Source organism: Neolamprologus multifasciatus, chromosome 9, assembly GCF_963576455.1.
Source record: "Neolamprologus multifasciatus chromosome 9, fNeoMul1.2, whole genome shotgun sequence".
NCBI lineage: Eukaryota > Metazoa > Chordata > Actinopteri > Cichliformes > Cichlidae > Neolamprologus > Neolamprologus multifasciatus.
Genome location: NC_140447.1, coordinates 31,294,607 through 31,318,378, shown reverse-complemented (window position 1 = coordinate 31,318,378; position 23,772 = coordinate 31,294,607). Strand labels below are relative to the sequence as shown.

The window sequence follows — 23,772 nt, the reverse complement described above, 5'->3', positions numbered from 1 at the left end:
CCCCATAAGGAGAATCATGTGCTAACGGCTGTCTAAATGACTCGGCTAAAGTTTGTAGCATGCTGCTTGTTGTTTTTGTCTGCTTCCACTTGTCTTTGCACAGGATGATGTCGGAGTAAATGTGCAGTCATATTCGTTGTGTTCCCACTAGTGCTGTCAGCGTTAATCTGAAATGACGTTAACGCCACAACACGGCAAATCTCCGTTAACGAGCTACCGCGCTGACCGTCCAGCCCCACGCAATCAACACGTTAACGAGCTAACTGCGCTAACGCACTAGTTCCCACCCATGTAATTGAGCATTGCTGGCACATCCAACATACTGTTTTACTTTAGTCCATGACACGCTTACCTTCAGGGTCATACGTCACATGAAAACCAAAATAGTTCCAAACGCCAGATCTGAATGAGGGTGGGGGAGGTTCAATTTGCCATGTTGCAACGAGCTTAGCTTCTGTCTCGCTAGCTTGCCCTGCGCTCAGTGAATCTGCGTTCGACTACTCCGCCTAGGCTGCACTGTCGAGCGCAGATCCACTGAACGCTCAACACAGACAGCATCGTCAGAAGAAAAGTTGATAAAATAAATTAAAAATGTTGTATTGTTCGATACATATGCGTACCGAACCGAAAGCACTGTATCGAACGATTCAATACCGATACGTGTATCATTGCACCCCTAATATCTATGTATCTGTATATTAACACCAGACTGTGTTTGAACTAGTATTCCTAATGTCTTCATGTTTAAGTCTTCCCTCAATGCCCAAGCCTAGTTTTTGTAGCTAAAATGTACAGAAGTCTCTAAACACATCATATTAAATATAATAAAAGTATATAAAATATTAAAATATAATATAAAAATAGTATAAATATAAAAAAGACTTTTAAAATATCAAAGGTTTGCAATGTTTGACACATTGACAGGCCTGTTTGAGGGATAGATTTAAATTTCGAGCTAGTAAGTCAGGTTTCGGTCATGATCAGGGTTATTGTTTGGTTCTCTTTTGAGAACCCCTGAAGAATTTTAGAGCGAGAACATGCGATTGAGGGCCTCACTATATAAAGAACAGCACGTGTAGTCTGTGTGAAGACATGGTGGTATTTGTTGGTAACTATAATTTACGTGCTGGTTTTTTAGTCATTAGTGCCGTGACATTTCTTGACACCAGCTGTGTTTGTCAGTGTAAAAACTGAACAGAAATGCTTTCTTGATCTCGCTCTGTCCTGCTAAGTGTTATATGTGTTATATCATTGGGCCACACAACAAGTTACCAAGAGCTGTCATCGGCCCAGCAGCCTCACTGTGAGTAATGTAGCTGTAGGGAGACAGCACAAAGAACAACTTATAGCAAAATATGAGATTGGTTCATCCAAATTATATCAGCACCTACATTGTACTTAAATCCCAGGTTTGTTGAGTGAGGCAAAGAGCAGATGGGCAGAAGTTTCTTCATGTAACCAATGACACTCCCAGAGAAAGCAACCCTGATTGTTTTCTTCTAACCAATTTACAAAAGCAGTTTAATTATTATAACAGCAGATGCATTCAGTTCTGTAAGATCTACACATGGTTTTCCATTCCCTTTAAAGACTTTTGGGAGTGTGTGTCTCTTTCCCCCTTACACACAGAGTGGAGCACATCAGCTCGTAGCCCAAAACATCAGAACTGCTCTTTCATTGTACAGCAATTCAACACCAGGCAAATTTGAAGCGGTTGGGATGAACTGAAAAATGCGATGGTTGGATAGAGCTCCATTAAACTGGATTTCATCCCTTTAACCGCACTTTTGCTGCATTGTTAGCCTTGCTCTATGACGTTGAGGTTGTAAGTCGTAGATCTGCTCCTCCTCAACAGCCAAAGGAGCCAGGAGGTTCAGGCATCTGCCAAAGATGAACTAATAAATGTGATTTTAAAGAAAACAAGCAACTTTCAGATACTTGAATATTAAAAATGCCGACATATGGACTGTAGTGAAACCACAGTTGACTGATCACAGATGGGTTCAAAGTCGACTGCTGATTAGACTCTTAGACTGCAGGATATTACAGCTGCATGCGTCACTAAAGCTATATATGAGATTCTGCCATCGGTGAAAGGCAGAAAACCTCCTATAACAAATGTAGAACACACAGAAGAGCCTGAAAGCAAAGTTGGACAATGTTTTGCTGAAGATAATGAGATGTGAGACAGTCCAGAAAAGGTTAAGTAGCCTTTATTCCCTCTCAGATGTGCCTGACACTTTTCCTGCAGACTAAAGACGCCCTCCGCTGCAGCTTTTACACTCTTTGGCATGAAAAGCTCTTCACTGAAATAAATAGAACGCTGGCATTTTCCACGATGGAAAGTCGACCGCGAGCCTGCTGAACCAAGCAAAAGTAAAAAGCTGCCTTTTCCCCGTGAACATAATCAAACTAAAACTAAGTTGATGTCAATGGCACATTAAGATTTTGACAAACGAAGAACATCTTTCATAACATGTAAGATAAGTTTCATTTCTATTTATATCCAAAGTTCAACTTCAGTCCCTCTCTGTGTGTCTGTGTATTCAGTAAGACTTGACACTTGAACAGAAACTCATCAGGATCAATCCAATGAGCCAAAAACAATTTTCCGAGACTTCTATACCACTGGCCCCTGCTGACCATTAGAGAAGATGAAGCTGCATCTATTTATTCCATTTTTTTTTCTTTTTACCATCATGTGACCTATAGCAGCGGTATGGGCAGAAATCTGTGCCATCAGAAACTGAATTTGAATAAGTTAAATTTAAATTTGAATTGCTCAGATTGAATCTGAATTGTAACTTGAATAAATGCTTTTGAAAACTGAATTTGAATTAGTCTAATTTGAAACTGAATTTATGGTTTGAAAATGATCATCACTAAATTGAAATTGAATTTTATATTTTAAAATGTATTGATTTGCTTTGAAACTGCATTTTATCCTTTAAAAATTCAGCTCTCGAATAATTTCAATTTCAGTTCCAAAGTTCAGTTTTTTGGAACTTACATCCGGTTCCGGTTCAAGCGCAGATTAATAGAACTACGTTTTACTAGCGGACCGAAAGTGTTACTGACGGGAATCTACAGCATCTTGAGCTGAATTAAGACTTCAGAAGTCGTTCGTCATGTCGAATGAGCAGCGGATAAACTCTCAGGTTGGTAATAAATGTATTACATGTATAAGAACAAGCGTCATGTTAACAAATGATAGCCGTACAGTAACTTTTATGCTTATTGTAGCTGCTAGCTAAAAACGCTAATTTAGCGTAGTTTGCCCTGGATTATGATCGACTGTTTCTAGTAGAATTCCAAAGTTATCATCTTGTACCCCCTCTGTATGCTTGCAGAGACCCTACAGTAGGGAAACATGCAAAACGGTGTCCAAACCTTTTTATTTTAACTTTATTTATGTCTTACACAGCATCCCAACTCTTTAGCTAACTTAATAACTTTAGCTAAAGTGAGTAGTTGGTCTAATTCATTAGTGCAGCCCACGAGTCTGCAAAGGTCTTCTGGGGTCTCGTGATGTAAATCTCGCCATCAGACTTTGTTTGAATGTTGATGAGCTTGCCTGTTTCTTGTGACTGTGCAGATTCATCCATGGAGAATTTACATTAAACTGCAGCAGCTGTGCACGCACCCCAACTTTTTGTAAAACTCCTGTAAATTTTGTGGTTTGAGGATAGACAAACAATGATCACTCACTCGTTTACAGTTGGTTCAAAATGCCACCGCGGAATTACTGCCAGTGTGCACCGCCCTGCACTTACAGTCCAGTATAAATCAGTACTGTGTGTATTTAAAGCCTTAAATGGCCTTGCACCTGCATATGTGGTAGAACTGCTGCATCCCTCTTTAAGGTCTGCTTCCCAATAAGCATCTCACAGCCAAAGCTCATCTAGAAACAGGGTCGTGCCTTTGCTGTCGTTTTGGAACAATCAGATGAACATCAGATGTGACTGTTTTTAAATCCAGTCATTTTAGTCAAGCTTTCAGAAACATCAGTAGTTTCATATGAACAGTCTGAATGTGTGCAGACAGAGTTTTAGCAACACTTTTTCTGCCTTTTTATTTTTGTTTATTTTGGAAAGCATAAATAATATGTCTTAATGACTAAATAAGCAAACAGTTTGACATTATTAGTAGAGTTGTTTTTTACTTTTTGTTTTCCCTCTTGACCTTTTGAATAGTATAAAGAAAGCTTTTGCTCATGTTTGCATTTAGCTTTACGTTTACACAAAGCTTTGGTTTTTATTTCTGCTTAGCAGCTGCAGATGGTAAATTTTGGCCTGACTGTGTCTCTCAGCTTATTCTGAAAACAGAATTGGAGCTTGCACATCTTAAGGATTTCTTTATGTCTGTGAATTATCAACTTGGTTGCTTTAAGGGGGCAAGAAACATGAAATCACACCCTGAAATTGACTCTCTTCAGAGCAGCACACAGTAAAACGGTGCTGAATTTGTGCCTGTTGAGCTTCATGTTTCTCTTCAGCGCTTCCCTGTTTAACATGCCGACTCCAGCGGGAGTGCTGATGAATATTTTTCTTGGTTACTGTGAACAAGTCCATCAGGATCAGGCCGGCCTGAGTGCATCAGCAGAACACAACACTGCTGTGTGTCCTTGTGAGTGCCTGGTAATCAGGATGGTTTAGATGTTCTAATGATAACACGTTGGAGACGACTCTGTTATTAATGTGACCAAATGTGGTGATCAAAGTGCCACGCACGCACACACACACACACACACGCACACACGCAGTAACCGTTCGGCTGTGATCAAAGCGCTGGTTCGGAGCCAGGCCGGTCTGTGCTGTGATGCTAACTGCTAGGCGACCCGCCTCCATAGTTTAGCTGCTATTTCAGGAGCTGCTGTGTCACTGATGAGAAATTAAAACACAATCAGAGCTGCGGGGATTTTCTCAGAGAGCACACTGAGACACTGAGAGCACAACGCTGACCTCAAGTTAATGTAACCGCTTCAAAACTTCAGAACCTGCAAATCCCTCCACCCTAATTCATCTGGTGTAGCAGAGGTGGGGCCTCTGTGATGTTTAAGGAGTTTAAGGTTGTTCTCCTGTTGCCAATACTGTATCACTCACATATTCTCAACCTAATGAAAGCCTCCTTGAAAGACGAGGAGAGAAACGACTAAATTAGAGTGGATTAGATCAAATATACTCTACAATGCTAGATTAGATTACATGAGATTATATTAAATTAATTAGATTAAGTTGGAATAAATTTGATTAGGGTACATTCAATTAGACAATGTCACAGACTAGATTACATAAGGGTTTCAACGATGACATGAGATCAGATCATCAAACATTAACTTACGTTTGCATTTCTGCACATTGACATTGATTGTAGGCAATCAGATATTGTAAATGGATTTTGATGGCTGTATGATGACCTGCACTGATGTCACTTCGAGTCATGTGATCTTATTCACTCTAAGAGTTGATTAATCAAAACGATGTCTAGTTATTAATTTTTTATTATATATTTATTCATCATACGGTCGTTTGTTGAGGCTCTGAGGACCCAGAGACTGAAGCAAACTTCCAGCATGTTACCAGGTTTGAACATGACAGGATCATGAAACACATGAAAACATGGTCTTTCTGTCTCCCAACAGAGGTGGCACGAAACAGTCTCCCCCAGCAACCAGAACTAGGATACGGTTGCTATAGCAATGCTAAGTACTCTCTTCCTCCTGAACTGGAGTTTACCTGAGTGTTATAATTAGAGGTGTGTGTGTGTGTGTGTTTCTGTGTGTGTGTGTGTGTGTGTGTGTTTGAGGTCATAGAGAACAGAGTGGAATGTGGGGGAGCATGAAGTGAATGCACACACACAGAAATCCCCAGGATGTCTCCTAGAACAGCCCCGGCCTGCGTGCATGTTTGTCTTTGACTGTGTCAGTCTGTCCATCTCTCTGTCTCTCTGCTTTTTTCTCTGTTGATGTTTGCATGGTCAGTGCGCTTTAGTCCCTCACAACTGAGCTCTCAATCACCATCTTGATATTAGTGACTTCTGAAATTCTTTTTTCGTTGCACATGACAGAGATAAGAGATATGGCATTCAGTCAGAAAAGGCATAAAAAGGAGAAACTTGGGTGGGAGTGGGTTGCAAAGGGGCTTACAGATGCAGCAACAAGACTTAAATCTTGCCTCTTGTATCAAATTCACCAACTGAACACATGAGGCGGTTGACTCTGGCTTCGTGGCCTCAGCATGAACTGATGCAGTCCCCGATTATTCCTCTCACTGGTTTAAAGTGAGTGCAGCGCATTTAGGAAAAGGTCACAATCAGAATTTAGTAACAGAATAAGAACAGTTGCTATGACACCGGGAAACAAACTGTGTATTCAGTGGACTGAGTATCTGTGCAGAGAAACATCGTAATTTAGTAATAATTGCATTTTGTATACATGTAAAAACACCTTCTGTTTCGGAGGTGGGCGGAGTTAAAAACAGGGCTTCTCAGTCCACCCAACGCTTGTAAGAATGTCATGACTCAGCATCTGTGTGGAGACCAGAGACCCACTGAGTTCCACTTTTCTATGTTCAGGAGAAAGAGCTTTCACAGTCAGAATCAATGTTCCCTCTAAGCTGCGCACTGCTGGCTCGGTTTCTGTGCACAAAAAAAAAATCTAACCTGAATTGAAATTAAAATAAAAATTTTAACAATTCTGTTTTGCAGTGTTAGTCAGTGATTGGCTGCTCCCGTATGGGATCAGAACGATGCCACCTTATCTCATAGTCCAGCCAATGATGCGATTCACATTCGTATATACGCAGCTAATCAACGTGGTTGTCAGGCTATGACAGCGTCCGCCGACACCGGTGTTTTAGCAAAGCGGCTGATGTGGAGTGAAGTTAATGACAACGTGTACAACCATTGGAGATGTGAGCAGGACAGACGGAACAACTGACGGAGAAAGTGTGGACTTTAAACCAGTTTTTAAATTGTGTTGATCGGCCAGTAAAACCAGAGTTATGATAAAAAAATGTAAAATGTTTGTTTTTCTTCCTGAATACTGTCGTTGTTTATATTTACTGCAGGAAGAAACGTTCTGTAAGAAAAAACGCTCTCCGCCTGTGAGCAAAAACAAAACCAAAAACCCCCAGTCTTTCCTATTGGTGGAAAAAAGTACCATGTCGACCAATCAAAAAATGATATGGCAAGTTGTTAAGAAATGGGAGGAAGTTTCAGGAGTGACGGCGTGTTTTGAGATGTGAGAGATTTGAGACGTTTAGCGCAAATCTTGTGTAGTTAGTGTGTAGTGTAGTTGTGTTGTGTGTCAGAACAATGAGGCGACTGCTGAATGTTACAGGTGTTACAGCAGTGACACATCTGCTGCTGTCAGGCCTGCAGGTATCAGGCTGTTGTTCTCCTTCATCTCATAGTGACAGAAATGATTTTTTTGGAGTGGCACAAATAATTTGTGTGGCATCAGATTTGATGCAGAACAGCTGATTGTTCTGTAAATAGTTTGAAATGTTTATTTTTTATTTTTTTTAAAAACGCTTTGGCTGCATTTTTAGGTAAACAGCTGCAAAACACTTTGTTGTTTGCAAAACTCAGTTACTTTTTTGAAGAAGTAACTACGTAATTAAATTGCCCAACATTGGTCATTATATCCTGTATTTTGCAGACAGAGTTACAGACTCTCTCCCAGACCACAGACTCATAATACAGTCAGAGCTTTATAAAATAAATATATATATATGTATATATATATTTTTTTACTTCCAATAGTGTTAACATGCTACACAGGTCATGAACAAGATTTCTTTTCATTTTCATTGTAAGTGGGATAAAGCAGTTAATTAAAAGTAGTCTAACATAAATGCTGTAATTGGATTACTTTAATAAACATGTAACTTGGATGGATTAGATGCTGGCGTGACCACAGTGCACACGTCTGCTGTTGCTCACAGTGGTCCAAGTGTCCGCTCAGGGGTTTGTGTGTTCGCTCAGACACGTGAAACATTAGAGGGAACTCTGGTTAGAATCCTCATTATATCTATGAATGAATCCAACATGAAACTCAGAGCTCCAGATTGATTCACATGTGGCACAGAGCCACGAAAACTGCTGCATGAAAGCAGCTGCAACACAAAATAATGCAAAGATTTAAAAAACTATGAAGAAAGAAGCTGAACGAGTGTTTATGTTTGCCTGCTTTTATTACACCTGACAACAGAATAACCGTGCAGATGACAAAGTCAACGTTAACCCCTCTGGTCTCAGTTGTGATGCTAACTAGCTCCATAGTTGATCTGGTTGGTGAGACTAAAGGAAATCCCTCCTCAAAACTAAGCTTGTAGATTTGTTTGAGTCATCGCGTCTTATTCTTTTGATTTTGACAGTTTATTTCTTGGTGCTTTGAACATCTCTAGGCCAACGTTTCCTTTAAAACACCTCTAAAACCTTCCTGTCTGTTAACAGCACAGCAAGCCAGAGGAGAAGTGATTCTGGAAAGAATGAATTGTATTTTAAAAATCTTTTATTCCAGGTAGAGTCTTTCTAATCTTTAAAGTGTATTTTATTAGATTTGGCTGGTGTAGTGGGTTCACACAAGGATTTTTTCCTTCTATACTTTTGCAGTGACTCCCCATCGGTTGCTTCCATTAATGCACCGAGCACACTGTCTGCACTGGCTGGTGGAGTGCATGACATCAGTAGTCAAGGCTGTGTCACGGCAAATTGTTCACTTACTGGAAATGACAATCGCATTTGTTTGTTAAATAGAATCAATGGAAACAGCTGCCGGCTACGCAGCTGAAGGGAAAACGAGCGCACACTCTGTGGATGTGGAAATGACACGAGCGACGAGTGGGCTAACGTTATAAACTGCTCAGCAGACTCATCTGTAATAACACAGCTGATTGTAGCGGCTTCCTTTTCCTCCACTCCACAGTGGGGATGGCAACCATTGAGGGTTCAAAGTGTCCACACTCACCTTTCTGACTGTTATGACCATACAACCCTCCACCCCCACTCCACCCTCCCCACTAGACTAAAGTACCATTGCATGAGAGCACAGATAAGACCTGTGGCAGTGCAACAGTGCATGTGCTCAGATTTCATGCACTTCTTTATACTTTTCTCTGTTTTATTACTGATAATGCTGAAAATGTATTATTTGAGTTCAGTCGTTGCACTTTGTACTGAATACTGTTTATTTTTAGTTTTAATGACTTTTTATTGTGAAATAATCACATTCTTAGAGATCAGGCTGATCAGGATATAAGTAACTGAAACCATCCATCTTCATCCGCTTTATCCGAGGCCGGGTCGTGGGGGCAGCAGCCTAAGCAGAGAGGCCCAGACCTCCCTCTCCCAGCCACCTCCTCCAGCTTATCCGGGGGAACACCAAGGCGTTCCCAGGCCAGCCGAGAGATATAATCTCTCCAGCGTGTCCTGGGTCTGCCCCGGGTCCTCCTCCCGGTGGGACATGCCCGGAAGACCTCCGGAGGCGCCCAGGAGGCATCCTTGTCAGATGCCCGAACCACCTCAGCTGCCTCCTTTCGATGTGGAGCAGCAGCGGCTCTACTCTGAGCCCCTCCCGGATGGCCGAACTTCTCACCCTATCTCTAAGGGAGAGGCCAGCCACCCTTCGGAGGAAGCTCATTTCCGCCGCTTGTATCCGCGATCTCGTTCTTTCGGTCACTACCCACAGCTCGTGACCATAGGTGAGGGTAGGGACGTAGATCGACCGGTAAATTGAGAGCTTCGCTTTTACACTGAAACCATCAAAGAGTTACACACATCAGTAGATCATTATTATAATCCAGTTATATCATGTTCTGTATATGATTCTGAAAAGTGTCATTTCACATGAGTATTTTTACTCTTTCAGTGAACGACCTGTGATCTGTTGCTCTACTCTGGTAGAATTATAATTCTTATTCATAAATAGATTATGTTTAAATTCTTATACAACTCCAGTTTACACATCATAAATTTGAAATAGGACACAGGACTATGCATGAGCTTGAAAATATTGGTTTGCAGACCAGTTTTCTAACTTACAAAATTGATTGTGCCTTGATTGAAAACTCCTGGAAACTCCTGGAAACACCCTGTTGGGTACTTGTAGTACAAGTACTTCCTGTGTAACTGTGTGTACTTGGAGTAACAAGTGTAAACACGCGATTGCAAACACACCGTTTATGTGCCGGACACGTTAAAAGATCCCTGACTTGAAGGACTGATTGCTGAGTCAGGTTTAAATGAGGTAACTTTAATTTTCAAACATGGCTGACCTGCACTCTGACCTGTGAAGAATGAAGATGCTCGAGTCTCTAACTGAACCTAAACTTGGCACACGAGTGTTTGAACCCATATGGAAAAGAAATAGTAAAAATGTGTGTGTGTGTGTGTGTGTGTGATGTAAGTGTGTAAAGTGCCGGACAGAGGGGGGCCCTCCCTTTGGTGTGAGTTGGGGGGGTCTGAAGTGGCGTCCCTCCATTAACACAGACAGAGGTGTGTGTGAGAGATAACTGCCAGCTCTCACACTCTGACACCTCACACACACACACACACACACACACACACACACACACACACACACACAGGACCTCCTGTCTGCATTTTCCTCTCACACACACTTTTTCATGTCCTTCAGCCCCTTGAACACACAGACGCACACACACACTAAGTCAGCCCATCACACACACTTCACAGCCACTCTCCCCACTCGCATGCCACCATGTTGACTCACTCGCCATGAGATGGATGGATGGAAGTGGAAGAATGACACACATCGCTGAGTGTGTGTGTGTGTGTGTGTGTGTGTGTGTGTCTATCTGCATGTGTGTGTTAGACTGAGTGGCCTCGTTCACTGTTGGTGTCAGTCAAACTGGCATCATGATGACTGGTTTTGCATGACCAGTTAGTCATGTTTTGTGTCGTGTGTGTGTGTGTGTGTGTGTGTGTGTGTGTGTGTGTGTGTGTGTGTGTGTGTGAGCAGATCAGAATCTTGTCCTCAGCCACTGTAACTTTCTGTAACGTCGCCGTGAGCTCGTTTTTACTCAATCAGCATTGATCGCTGTTACCGTAATGTTTGTAGCAGCAGCTCCATATAGCTTTGTTATCGTGTTACATCACTGTGCTGCCAGTTGGAGGTGTTAGCTATGTTAGCAGTGAGGTTGACTCCAGCGTGTTCAGCTCAGTGCCATCATGTCAGGTATGACACGCCGCGGTGCCGCTGCTTTTTCCCTCATTGAAGACTCTTGATCACATGAACATTTCTGTTACTGTGAGCTGAAACGTGTCAGCGCTGGTCAGCTCTGTGGTGTGTTATTTACATTTAAATGGATTGCTGCTGTTAGTGCAGCATGTCCGTGTGTGGTTGTGGCAGTCTGGAAAAGAAGGCGACTGGACTTCTTTAACTTTTAGTCACTTTGTTTTCAAGTACTTAGATCAGAGGTTTGCAATCAGTTGGTCCCTCCGTCTGGTTCCTTACTCTAGTACATGGCTATTCAACTAAGAAGTTAGTTGGGCCAGATTTTCAAACCGAGGAATTTATGTGGGCCAGATATTTTTTTGCAGCCAGTAAGCAGCAGATCGTGATCAATTTCAAACCCACACAACTGTATTGAAAAACAAGTAATTTTTTAAATTCCTTTTTCCCCTGTAAATCTGGTGACCTCACAAATGCACACCAAAAGGTCCATTTAAAAAAAAGGGAACTATAACTAAACTATTTTTTGCACATTTGAAATAATAATAATAATAATAATAATAATAATAAAAAAAAAACATTTTGATAATTCCCTTTCAAATTAAAATAAATATTTTGCTGACCACTCACTTTTCCTGCCATGGATGGAGCGCCATCCGTCACAAGTATACAGACACACATATCCAGACCATTTTCCTCAAAAAGAGCTGAAATCTTCTCCAACATTATTTCGCCAGCTGTGTGTCCCTCTAACGGTAGTAAGCCGTGAGCTGTGATCGCCTGCTATAGACATTACATCAGTCTTCCTCAGGTCATCTAACAGCATTTCAAACTCGTCTGACGCCAGAACTTCAACTCTACGAACTGTCTGACAGGGGCACGTTTTTAATAGCAGATGTCACACTTACTTTAATTTTTTCGTCACTTATCACCGCATCCACCACGGCCAGCATGCAGTATTTCACTGTTTCAGAATCTGTGAAAGGCCTTTTCTTCTTCGCCAAGAAGCAAACACGAAGGGAAGCTGCTGCAGCTCTCTTGGGCTGTACAGGACCCTCACCATGGTAGTACAACTCCGGTTGTAAGATTATTAAACTCGCAGTTAAACTGTGCTTTTGCAGCCCTCTCCTGAGATTGCTCTGGAAAGTTTGTGTAGAAAGTCTGGTGTTTGTCATTGTGGTGCCTTCGTAAGTACAGCAACACACTCACTGCAAATTAAACACATATTGGTTTGGCATTTGGATTTGGCGGTAAAATGAATAAGTATTTGTCAGTCCAGGCAGGGTTAAACCGACAGTTTTCATTGTCAATTTTGCGCTTTTGGAGAGAGAAAGACATGCTGTTGTCGTGTCATATATTACGATGATTGTTTAATATGTTTACATCACGGTGCATTGTGGGTTAAATATTGCTAGGCTACTACTAGGAATTTTTAATTTTTACATGAATGAATAAATTTTTGCGTTTTCTCTGTGTTTCTGCCAGGACCACATGCAGGGCCACTTGCAGGTTGCTTCTGGGCCGCATTTGGCCCGCGGGCCGCCATTTGAATAGGCTTGCTCTAATGTCTGGATTATCAGCCTCGTTTGCATCTTTTTGTTGCACCGACACAGATTTTTGTTGCAGTGATGTTGGTGTAGACGGTTACTCTTGTAGCTTTTTCTGTTTATTGCTGTTTTTTCTGTTGGGCTCTGTTCTCAGCATGAGAAGTCACTTCATTTACTCTGTAATGGTGAAAATACGTTCACCACATCCCAACAAATCAAACGTGAGACAGAGAGATATTTGTGTGGAGCAACGTGGGACTCAACAAATCTTACTGTAACGTGTGGCCGGCTTTTAAAATCAACACACATTAGAATATACAGCTTCAGCTCTCGCATACGACAGCCTGCTTGCACTCGTGCATTCCCTCTTTCTACAATAATACTTCTTAAAAGTCCGTTCTCTTGCATAAGTGTTTAAAAAAGAATCAGTGAAACTCCGGGTGAGCCCAGGCTTGCATATACAAAGATCCTGTGGTTAGGCTGGAGTTATCCCAGCTGTCGCCGGGCGGGAGGCGGGCTACACCCCTTACATACAGAGAGACAACCATTCAGACTCGCATCCAAACATGCGACCAGTTTAGAATCAGCACTTAACCTGCCGGGCATGTTTGTGGGAGGAAGCGCCAGAGAGAACTCACGCGGCGCGGTCGTGTGGTGGTTAGCGCAGTTGCATCATAGCGAGAAGGACCGTGGTTCAAGTCCACTCGACAGCTGAGGCCTTTATTTCGCAGAGTCTGCATGTTCTTCACATGTGTCACGTTTAGATCAAGGAACTGCTTCTGTCATGGCACAGTGGCCCGTGGAAGTGGGATGGACTCAAGTGCAGTTTCAAACCCGGAGGCCAGAGGTGCGGTGCAACGAGAAGAGTCTTTATTTACAATGAAGCTAACAGAAAACAGACTAGAATTAAGGAACATAAACTAGACGTCTGAGGCGAGAGAAAAGACTATGACTAGATGGCAGGGATAACTGTGGCTGGCCAGGGCAAAGCTTGCAGGTGGGTGCTGCGTGCAATGCAGCGAGGCAGGAGAGCAGATTACCGGCGGCTGCAAACTTGTATCCAGGAGAGCTTGGTAGGGTTTCAGATGCTGATGAGAAAACAGAGGAAATAAGGTTAATATAGACGATGAGTCACCAAGGAACAGACGTGAGGCCGAGAACTGACTAAAGTTGGCAGATAATCTGGCGAAGACCAGTTGAGTGCGCAGGTCATAAATACTGCCGGTGTGATTGCCGTCAGGCGAGGAACAACAACGACTCCACCCAGTGGGGAGGAGCCGAGGCTGTGGAAAACCACCCAGACCATCACAGCTTCAACTTCTTCAAGAAACATAAGTCCAGTTGCCTTTAGCATAAGTGCTGATCTGAGGGATTGTCTGCTGCTGTAACATGATCAGTGATGTTTTGAAGCTGAAATAAATGACCTCATCTCTTATTAGGACTCATAAATGTGTTGCTCACATGTTCTCCCTGGTTGAAGATGTTTACATGAAGATTTTTAAAACAGTGCTGTCACAGATCAGACAAGCATCCGTCCTTCTGAGCTCCACTCCTGAGATGTTCACAGTCCTGCACATTTAAAGCACTTAGAGGAGCGAGCTTGAGGAGTTTTTACACCCCCACAAAGCTGTGCTGGCTTTTTAGACAAATCAGAACAGCTACGACTGATAATCAGCATAATTCCTGTTCAAAAATAGATTTTTTCAAGTCATTTGGGGTTGTTGTTTGTTTTTTATTTTAATGCATGATCTATATTTTAAAGTGATTATGGATTATGTTTAGAAAGGTCTATGCCGGGCTGTGGGAGGAGACTGCATCTGTTAGCTGAAGCTTGGAAAGTGTGTATTGTGTTAGTTTAATGACAGAAAATTAAATGTGAAATATCAGTGATTGTGAGATCAGCTGCTGAACTTTACAGGTTTGAATCAGTGCTGAGTTAAGAATTTGCAATCAGGCGGATAAATGATAAATGGCCTGTATTTGTATAGCGCTTTACTCTATACACAATCATCCACACATTCACACACTGGTGATGGCAGCTACATTGTAGCCACAGCCACCCTGGGGCGCACTGACAGAGGCGAGGCTGCCGGACACTGGCGCCACCTGCCCTCTGACCACCACCAGTAGGCAACGGGTGAAGTGTCTTGCCCAAGGACACAACGACTGAGACTGTTGGAGTCGGGCTCGAACCGCCAACCTTCCAATTACAAGACGACCTCCCAGCTCTTGAGCCACGATCGCCCCTAACACAGAACCTGAAACAAGAACCTGTGTAGCATGTATGTGTTGGACTGTGAAGGCTTCACATGCAGATGATGATGATGTTCAAAGTTATGAAAGGCAAAGGAAAAAAAGGCCAAATTTAAAATTAGGAGCTGTCAAGAAAAAGCTTTTGAAAATGGGCCGGCGTCGGTTGTGGAGACTGTAATAATTACTGACCAATTACAGCCTGGTGGGTCAATACAGCAGGTTTCACTGCAGTGTGATGACTCACGCTGGTTTGTGTAAATATTTAGGACTAGTGCGTCCTATCTGCTGCATTAAACTGTAAAGCTTTATTAATTTCTCCATCATTTACCAGCTATAAACCACAATTTCTGCCTTTGTTGTTAACCTGTAACAGCTTGTCCTGTAAACTCAGGCAGCAAATCAACTTTAATAGATGCAGATGTTTCTGGCAGTCATGTTGAAATGCATTAGTTGCCATTATCTACGTTGCCTAAGTGTTTTTTCGTTTGTTATGGATGATTTTTAAACTCCAGTATCGTCTTTTGTGCAGTAGAAGCGCTCGCAGCTGCGTTATGTAAACCTTATGTAACTGGATCGTTTATTTCCACGTGTCCTTAATGAATTACCATCACCAGCGCTCACCAAATGTTGGGGAGTAAGGCGATAACACATGCAGGCGATGAGTCAGCGGCAGCCGCTACTCAAAAGCATCCCAGCTGTGGTGGCAGCGGCCCAGCGGGGGCGGCGCCGGCCAGGCCGGGTCACCGCGGTGGGCTTGTGACCGTGTGGTTGTCGGTTTGATTCCCCAGATAGCTTCTGCACAGCGGCGGTCTTTACTGTGACTCAGCTCGAAGCTCCTCTGTGACTCAGAGCTTTGTTCAACCGGAGCTTTGCTGATGGCGTGGTGGTCGTGACTCCGCTAACGCCACGCTCGCCTGCATGCATCATAACTCCTCCACTTCTGCAGGTAACAAACCCACAGGTGTGACACGTCTTCAACTTCTGAACACGGTTTGGTTCTTCGGTTTAAAAGTGAACAATCGACATTTTCTGACATGAATGAATTATTTTGGGCATTGTGACAGAATTTATGCTCCAGTTGTTGAACATTTGCACAAGACGGCCTGTTTCACTCTGATCTGTGGATCGTGCCGTCATATATCCTCCAAATATCTGCTGACCTCCATCTGAGCCCAGAAAGGACCCAAAGATTTTTCCTTTTCTTCAGGACAAATTGTATGTCTAGAAACAAAATCATTGGGCCCTGGCATTTGGGGTTTTGTGCATCAGGCATAAGAAACCTTCCAGATGAAGTATGCAGAGCAGCTGCTCTGGTAACTCTTTGTTAACCAACTGAAAGTGGCCTCATTTCTTTATTTATGTATTTATTTATTCTGTTTCTGAATGTGGGCATACAAACAGCTGGTATGTGCAGACATGGATGGATGACGTTAGGATTAAAAACTGGTATAAAATGTAAAGTTTGCTCTTTCAACACATTTTTTTTTTTATTTGATTTTATTTTATTTGATTGATTAGCATTCAAATATCTCAATGAATACAGAACAAAGATCTACCACAAAGCAAGAAAGCACGAGGCAAGGCTAATCAAAAGGTATTGGCTGAAGCATTTGCTTATTACGCCAACCCTTTAACAAAAGATCTTTTTGCATACAGCTCCTGTACACAGGGCTCGAAGCAAAGAATAAAACAAACAAACAAACAAACTTTCCACCTTAGATAAGTAACTACATCAAAGCAAAACAGTCAAGAGTTTTATTATTTTTGCTCTTTTCATTCTTGATTTATATATTTTTCTAATATTTTTAAACATGTTTTTAAACAAGGAAAATGAACTCCACCTTTTTAAATAACTGTCATAACTATTCCACAGGTTAACTCCTCTAACAGAAACACATCTCTGCTTTATATTTGTCCTTATCTTGTTTTTTTTTAAAGAAATCTGTTCCCCTTAAGTCATATTGACTCTCTCTGACTTTGAACAGCTTCTGAGTACTGGGGCAAAGTTATTTTGTGCTTTATACATTATCTGTGCCATTTTATATTCAACTAAATCATAAAATTTTAGGGTATTCAGATTAATAAACAGAATGTTAGTTTGATTGATTTATAGTTCTTATAGCTCTTTTTTGTAACTTGAAAATAGGAAGAGTATTTGTTTTATATGCATGAGCCCATATCTCCAGACAGTAAGTCATATATGGAAGCAACAGAGTACAGTAAAGTGTGTAATGATTTTTTGTTCAGGACATGCTTTGTTTTGTAGAGAATATCAATGGTTTTAGCCATTTTTGTTTTCACATGGTTTATATGAGACTTCCAGCTCAGCTTATCATCAATCATCACTCCAAGAAATTTATTCTCGTTCACTCTTTCAATTTCAATTCCATTAACCCTGCTTTTAGATCTGATTTTTCATTTGTCTGGTGCCAAAAATAATCAATTTTGTTTTCTTTATATTTAATGATAACTTAATTACATCAAACCAGTTTTTTAATATATTTAACTCCTTTTCCGCTGCAGTCAGAAGCTGTTAGGTTGTAATGGAGACCCAGCAAGGCTGCGTCTCACAGCCAGGTCGTCTTAAATCTATCACGTGACTCGGACGTGGCGATGTGTCCGTTGGCTCCAGAGAATTAAATCTTTTCTTTTAAATAACTTGTTGTGCACCATGTTTTATCTGTTCACCGATCATTTTATGCGTGTTTAGTGAAAACATTAATATGAATCAGCAGCATTCTGACTGTGGATCTGAGCTGTGTGTGGAAATACTTGTGCGTCTCTATTGTGATCTCAAGTGATCTGTCACTCTGCATCAGTCTGTCAGCTTGTAGCTGCTGGCATTGTTCTCAATGAATTATTGTTCAGATGACTAATATACTGTAGAGCATAAAATACAGAAGACTGTGAATGTTGTCCTTGAATTGACGACAGCTGGTCTCGTTGGTGTTAGCTGCATAGTTACGTCTCAGCTCATCCCCACACATGTACGCACACGCTGTGTCGATGCGACCTGCAGCTATTGCGATTGGCCTGTTCAACAGCGTCGATTCCTCCTGTGCATGTCCAGATACTTCTTTGAATTTACGCTTCAGGATTTAATAATAATAGTCATAGCATTATTATAAGGACACATAGAGCATCCGTACCAGCATAAATGCTGTCCAGTGTTTGCTACTTATACAGGTTATGTCTCAGGCTCTACAGGAAGTCTAAATCAGGCCATCTTCTCTTCTTCTTCTTGTCCTTAGCAGGCGACCAGCGGCGGTGGTCTGCCGCGCAACCAGTACGCTGCTGTAGGTGCCGCAGGTTCTCTTGCTTGACCAACGATTATCTTCCACGCTTTTCGATCTAAGGCGATGGTTCTTGCCTGCTCGAGGTCAAGTCGAAGGGCCTTCAAATCATCCTGGATTTGTTTCATCCATGTCTTCTTTGGTGCATTTCAATGCACCCTACAATCGGTGGGGCGGGTCAACCAGAGTAGGCCATGGGGGTAGCGGCGGCGCTGGATTAGGTCGCCGATCGTCGGTTGGCTGCCGCAGCTGGTGAGGATGGTGTCATTCGAATGACGGTCGCGAAGGGAAACGCAGAGAACGCATCTAAGGCAACGCATTTGGAAAACTTCGAGCTTGCTCAGGTCGTGTTTGAGCATTGTCCACGTCTCTGCGCCGTAAAGTAGAATGGGCAGGATCAGGGTTCGGTAAAGGCGGATCTTTGTCGCCAATGAGATGTTGTTCTTCAGGCCTTAATCCTGGAAAGTACTTGGCTGCGAACACAGACGGCTGGAAACCCGACAGAAGTCCGCTGCTTGCATGTGTAGTTGATGCATTATAATGTGAATTCTCAGTGGACAAGTCGGTGCCATCACAAAACACAGGCAGACCCTCTGTCTGATGATGTCATGTACGTGTCAGTGACCCGAGTGGACCCTAGTGTAGTGGGCCTTTAACCTTAGAGGTTAAAGGCCCACTACACTAGTGGACCCTAGTGTAGTGGGCCTTTAACCTCTAAGGTTAAAGGCCCACTACACTAGGGTCCACTAGTGTAGTCGTGTGACTCGGTCACATGGGTCAAGGCGTGAGTTGGGGTTGACTTGCCTAGGATCTGAAGACCGCCTTATATGTGGCTGATGGTTGTGACACCTCAAACGCTCGTGGTTGTCGGCTGTTTAATCAAACTTCTAATGTTTCTGTGTGTGGTGTCTGCAGCTTTGCTCTCTGATTTATTGTTTTGATTGCAAACCTCTTCTGTCTGATTGCATAATAAAGGCAACAAAGTAACTTTGTTCAGTTCTGAGTCACTTTACCTAAAATCTGAATGAATGCTTGTTTTTGAGTTTTGCATGATTAGTCTCCGGCGTGCCTCGTTTCATCATCAGTGATATGAAGGGATATGTTCAGGTTTCTGTACCTCTGACCTTTTCTAATCATCTGATCTCAGTGTGTGTCCCACTGTAAGCTGCAGCAGCAGCAGCCTTCCCTCCACTGACCAGCACGCCACCCATGGGACTGCTGCGCATCAGCGGTTCAGATGTGACTGCGTGGGCGGCGATGAATGTGACGGGATATGAATGTGGAATATCAATTATGATGAATGCCTTCCCGGCGCTATCTGCCCTGTCTCTGCGGCGACACGTGTGGGCGGGTCCCAATCGCACGACCATAACAAGCCTTCGGTCGTAAACACTGACGAGGAAACAGAGCGTGTTTTTTGGTTTCTTGTTTTTTGCACAGAATTAACAGAAAGACGGACGGAAAGACGGCAGAGACACACAGACGGTGTTTTTGAATCCTCTGAACTGTCTCAGCTTTCAAAATGTCCCTACACCTACTTTCTGCACAAACCAGTGGTGTTAGATTTCCCAAAATCACACGTTTCAGAGAAACAGTAGTTACAGTTACATAACCGCCCACCCCCGATCACATCATGATTGGCACCTCCAAAGTCCTCGAAACAAAAACCTGAACATCCACAAAAAATATTAATATGTAAAAATGTCTGCTGATAATAAGTGAAACAGCTTTAAGAGTCACGTTATGTTTCTGTGTCGGTGCTGCAGGAAGTGTCCGGACGGGTTTGTCTGTCTGAAGGCAGGAAGAAACCCCAACTATGGCTACACCAGCTTCGACACCTTTGGGTGGGCCTTCCTGTCCCTGTTTCGTCTGATGACACAAGACTACTGGGAAAACCTCTACCACCAGGTAAGCCTCATGTCATGGGCTGGGTCATGTGACCCAGTGTTTGAGTTTTATGTATTTTTGTATCCATGTTTGATCGAGTTCGTTTCTAGGTGGCTATTTAGTCCTTTATTTCTTAGTTGTTTCTGTCACCTCCCTGTAATCAGTCTCCCTGATTCGTGCGTCTACCTGTCATGTTTCATGTCTGTGTGGTTATGTTAAGGTCATGTCATGATTTATCTTCATGTCTCTGGGTTTCCTGTTTTATTTTGAAAGAGTCTGGTGTTCTTTGTTCACTGCATTCAGGTTTACTCTCCCCTGTAATTATGTTTCATTCTAGTCAGCTGTGTCCTCATGTGTCTCCACTTCCCCTGATCACCTCATGTGTGTATTTAGTCCTCAGTCTTGCTGTGTTCAGTGTCGTCTGTGTTCTCACCTCCATGTTTTCACGGTCAGTCGTTGCAGTGATCATCATAGTCTCTGACTCTTCTTAGTTTGTCACAGTATTAGTTTTCCCAGGTTAGTTATAGTCTAGTTTAGTCACACTATCCCTGTTTGGTTGTACACTTTGTCTTCAGCCATAATAAAGGCTCGCTTTCTGTTAAGTTCACTCCCATCTACTCACTTGTGTACGCACTTGGGTCCATCGCACACACCACCGCACGGCCTGTCTCCGCAGACCGTGACACCTTATGACCAATCGATCAGTTAAAGTCAGAGAAAACATGATTTAAGTTTATAAAGTGTCTCTTCTTCCAGTGTCTAATCTAGACTGTTCTCATCCTGACATTATGTTATTCTGACACAAGTTTGGCGTCAGACTCTCGACTCAGGGCTGAGGCTAAAGGCGGGGCCGGGGGCGGCACTGTCCCTTATCCAGAATTTGATTGGCCTTCTCACATTTGTGATGTCATGTCAGTGCAGCCATGGGCAGAAACTGCAGGCAGGATAAAAATGCATGAAATGATTTTTCTGTGAAACTCTTTGTTGTCCTCAGTGCATCACTGTAACTGTGTTTAATAAAACTACATGCAGTGAGACACTGTTGTTTACTTTGACCACTCTGTGAAATGAAGCGTGTTTCTTGTTGTAACCAGTGTTACACACGTGTTGCTTCACTTTTAATGTTGCACTTCAGTCAATATCGATTTTATTCCCGCCATGACGTTTTCCACGTGTGCGTCTTCAGACGCTGCGTTCGGCTGGTAAGACCTACATGGTGTTTTTCGTGGTGGTGATTTTCCTGGGCTCCTTCTACCTGGTCAACCTCATCTTGGCCGTCGTCGCCATGGCGTACGAGGAGCAGAACCAGGCGACCATCGCCGAGGCCTGCCAGAAAGAGCGGGAGTTTCAGCAAGCTATGGAGATACTGAAGAAAGAGCAACAGGTAACTGATGTGGAGGTCAGAAACTGCCAAAATATCGAATAAATTAATTCAATTTTATTTATACAGCCACAAATCACAACAACAGTCGCCTCGAGGCGCTTTACATTGTCAGGTCGACCCAACAATAATACAGTGAAGAAGGTTACAATCATATGATGATTAACAAATAAATATTGAGAAAATACTCAGCAAAGGTTTTGCTTTGTGGGGTTGTTTGTTTGTTTGTTTGTATTGTTTCCCTTTTTTTTGTTGTTTTGTTTTGTATAATACTTTTCAATTTCCAGCATTTTTTAATGGAAATTAAAATGTAAATTACTCACTGGACAAGTTGGCTGTTTTAATCATTTGCATGATTAATCATACATACAAAATGAAAATGTCAGTGTTTTTACTTTTATATATGTATTTATATTCCTTAGTTTGTGCAAAAATAATAACAATAATCATCATAATAAGTTTAGTAAAATACCAGGGAAAATCAATCTAATTTTAAAAGCAAAAGAGTGTTTTTTTTTTTTAAACTGAGACGATTCATAAACCAAATAGATAAAATAATATCCTTAAAAAAAAATGTAAATATTTACAAATAAACACACAAGTGAAAGCAAATATCAGTTTAAGTCATTGTTAATAAACCAGTGATATCTTTTTTTAATATTGCTCTTTTAAGAGTCACATTAATGGATTATTTTTATTTTTGCAGTTTTGGTCCTCTGTGTAGGAATTATAAGTAAAATAAATGATATAAATCCAACTCAGTTACTGCTGTAAAAATAATACAGCAACAAAGGTGAACTAGAAAAATTAGCATTTCCTGTGAAAATGCTGTGTGGATGCCTTAATGCTGAAGATGTCTGCTGAAAAAGATGAAAAAGTTGAAAACTTGCAAAAAGTTGTATGGATGAAGAAACTTAAAATTCTGCTGAAAACAGGTGAAAAGCAATAAATTCTACTGAAAAGGGGTAGAGAAGCTGAAATTTGTACTGAAAAGCAATTTTGCCACGAGCAGGCTAGTCTCACTGAGCCAAACTCATCCTCTCAAGAAAAGAGATGGAGAGACTGACAATTCTGCTGAAATGAGCAGAAGCTGAAAATTATGCTGAAAAGAGGTGAATCAGCAGAATTTCTGCTGAAAAGTGGTTTTTGCTGAAAACATCTGAAAGAACTGGAATTTGTGCTGAAAATGGGTGAAGAAGCTAAAATCTGTGCCGAAAAGAGTTAAAAAAGTTCAACTGTGAACTGAAAGTGTTGTTGCCATAAGCGGGATTTGAACCCGGGCCTCCCGCTCTGAGAACGGCTGCTCATCTCACTGAGCTAAAACAGCTCAACCGGGGAAGGAAAACTAGTGACCCCACTGATAATGTGGCAGAAATGGGCGAAACATATTACATAAAAAATTCAATATCTCAAAAAGTATAGAAGTTATGAGCACCGAAAGTCATAGCAATAATTAGCAGAAAGAGCAGAATTTTTCAAAGTTCGAACGGTGCAAATAGCATGAAAACTGAGGGAGTAGTTAAGCGGCAAAAAACGTACGGAAGCAACCAGAATAATAAAGAAGAAAGAGAGCATCCACAAAACTAATGAGTGTTTAAATTTCACCTTCTGTCCTTTCTTCTCATTTATGAATGAACATGTATGAATATATGAGTATTAATTATTCATTCTTTCGTCAGGGTGCCACCCAGAAAGCTACCGACTCTGACTCGTTGATGTCACCAGACCTCTCTCCTTTCGGCCCACCAATGGACAGCTTTGAGGAGCGAAGGCGGAGCCATGCGCTGATGGGCGTGGGCGACGTGGAGGCGAACCTGTCTGAGGAGAAGCTTCTGCAGGTGGACTTGACTGATGGTGGAAAGGTCAGTGGAGAAAGATCTGATTTAATATTGTTTATCTCCGGTGCAAATCTTTACTTTACTCCCCCTCCGCCTCCAGCCGCTCCACCCACTCCTCGCACGCTCCTTTTCCACAAGGACGCGGAGAAGCAGTCAGGTCTCCTCCATCTTCAACTTCCGACTGAGGAGCCGAGGGTCGGAGGGAGAGATGGCCGATGACGAGTACAGCGTACCGGGCGACGTGGTGGAGGGCGTCGGTGGTCGAACCTACAGCGGAGGAACCTTCAGCGGCATCCTGCCCCAACCGTGGCCCAAACGGAGGCCGAGCACCTACAGCACGGCCAGCCGGAGCTCCCAGGTGAGCGTAGCAGCTCAT

The 23,772-nt window shown here is 42.3% G+C and overlaps 1 protein-coding gene across 6 annotated transcripts in view; it reads left to right on the top strand.

Moving 5' to 3' along the window:
- Positions 1-23,772, top strand: part of LOC146511891 (sodium channel protein type 3 subunit alpha-like) — a 289,234-nt gene that overhangs the window by 139,858 nt on the left and 125,604 nt on the right. For 5 of the 6 annotated variants that reach the window (XM_085171634.1, XM_085171632.1, XM_085171635.1 and 2 more), the window contains 4 exons: positions 20,057-20,198; positions 21,364-21,561; positions 23,238-23,420; positions 23,497-23,754. In XM_085171634.1, coding sequence (XP_085027760.1) covers positions 20,057-20,198; positions 21,364-21,561; positions 23,238-23,420; positions 23,497-23,754 — 781 coding nt within the window. Of the gene's footprint in view, positions 1-2,903; positions 3,159-20,056; positions 20,199-21,363; positions 21,562-23,237; positions 23,421-23,496; positions 23,755-23,772 lie in introns of those variants that run through there. The other variant, XM_085171638.1, reaches the window with a different exon arrangement.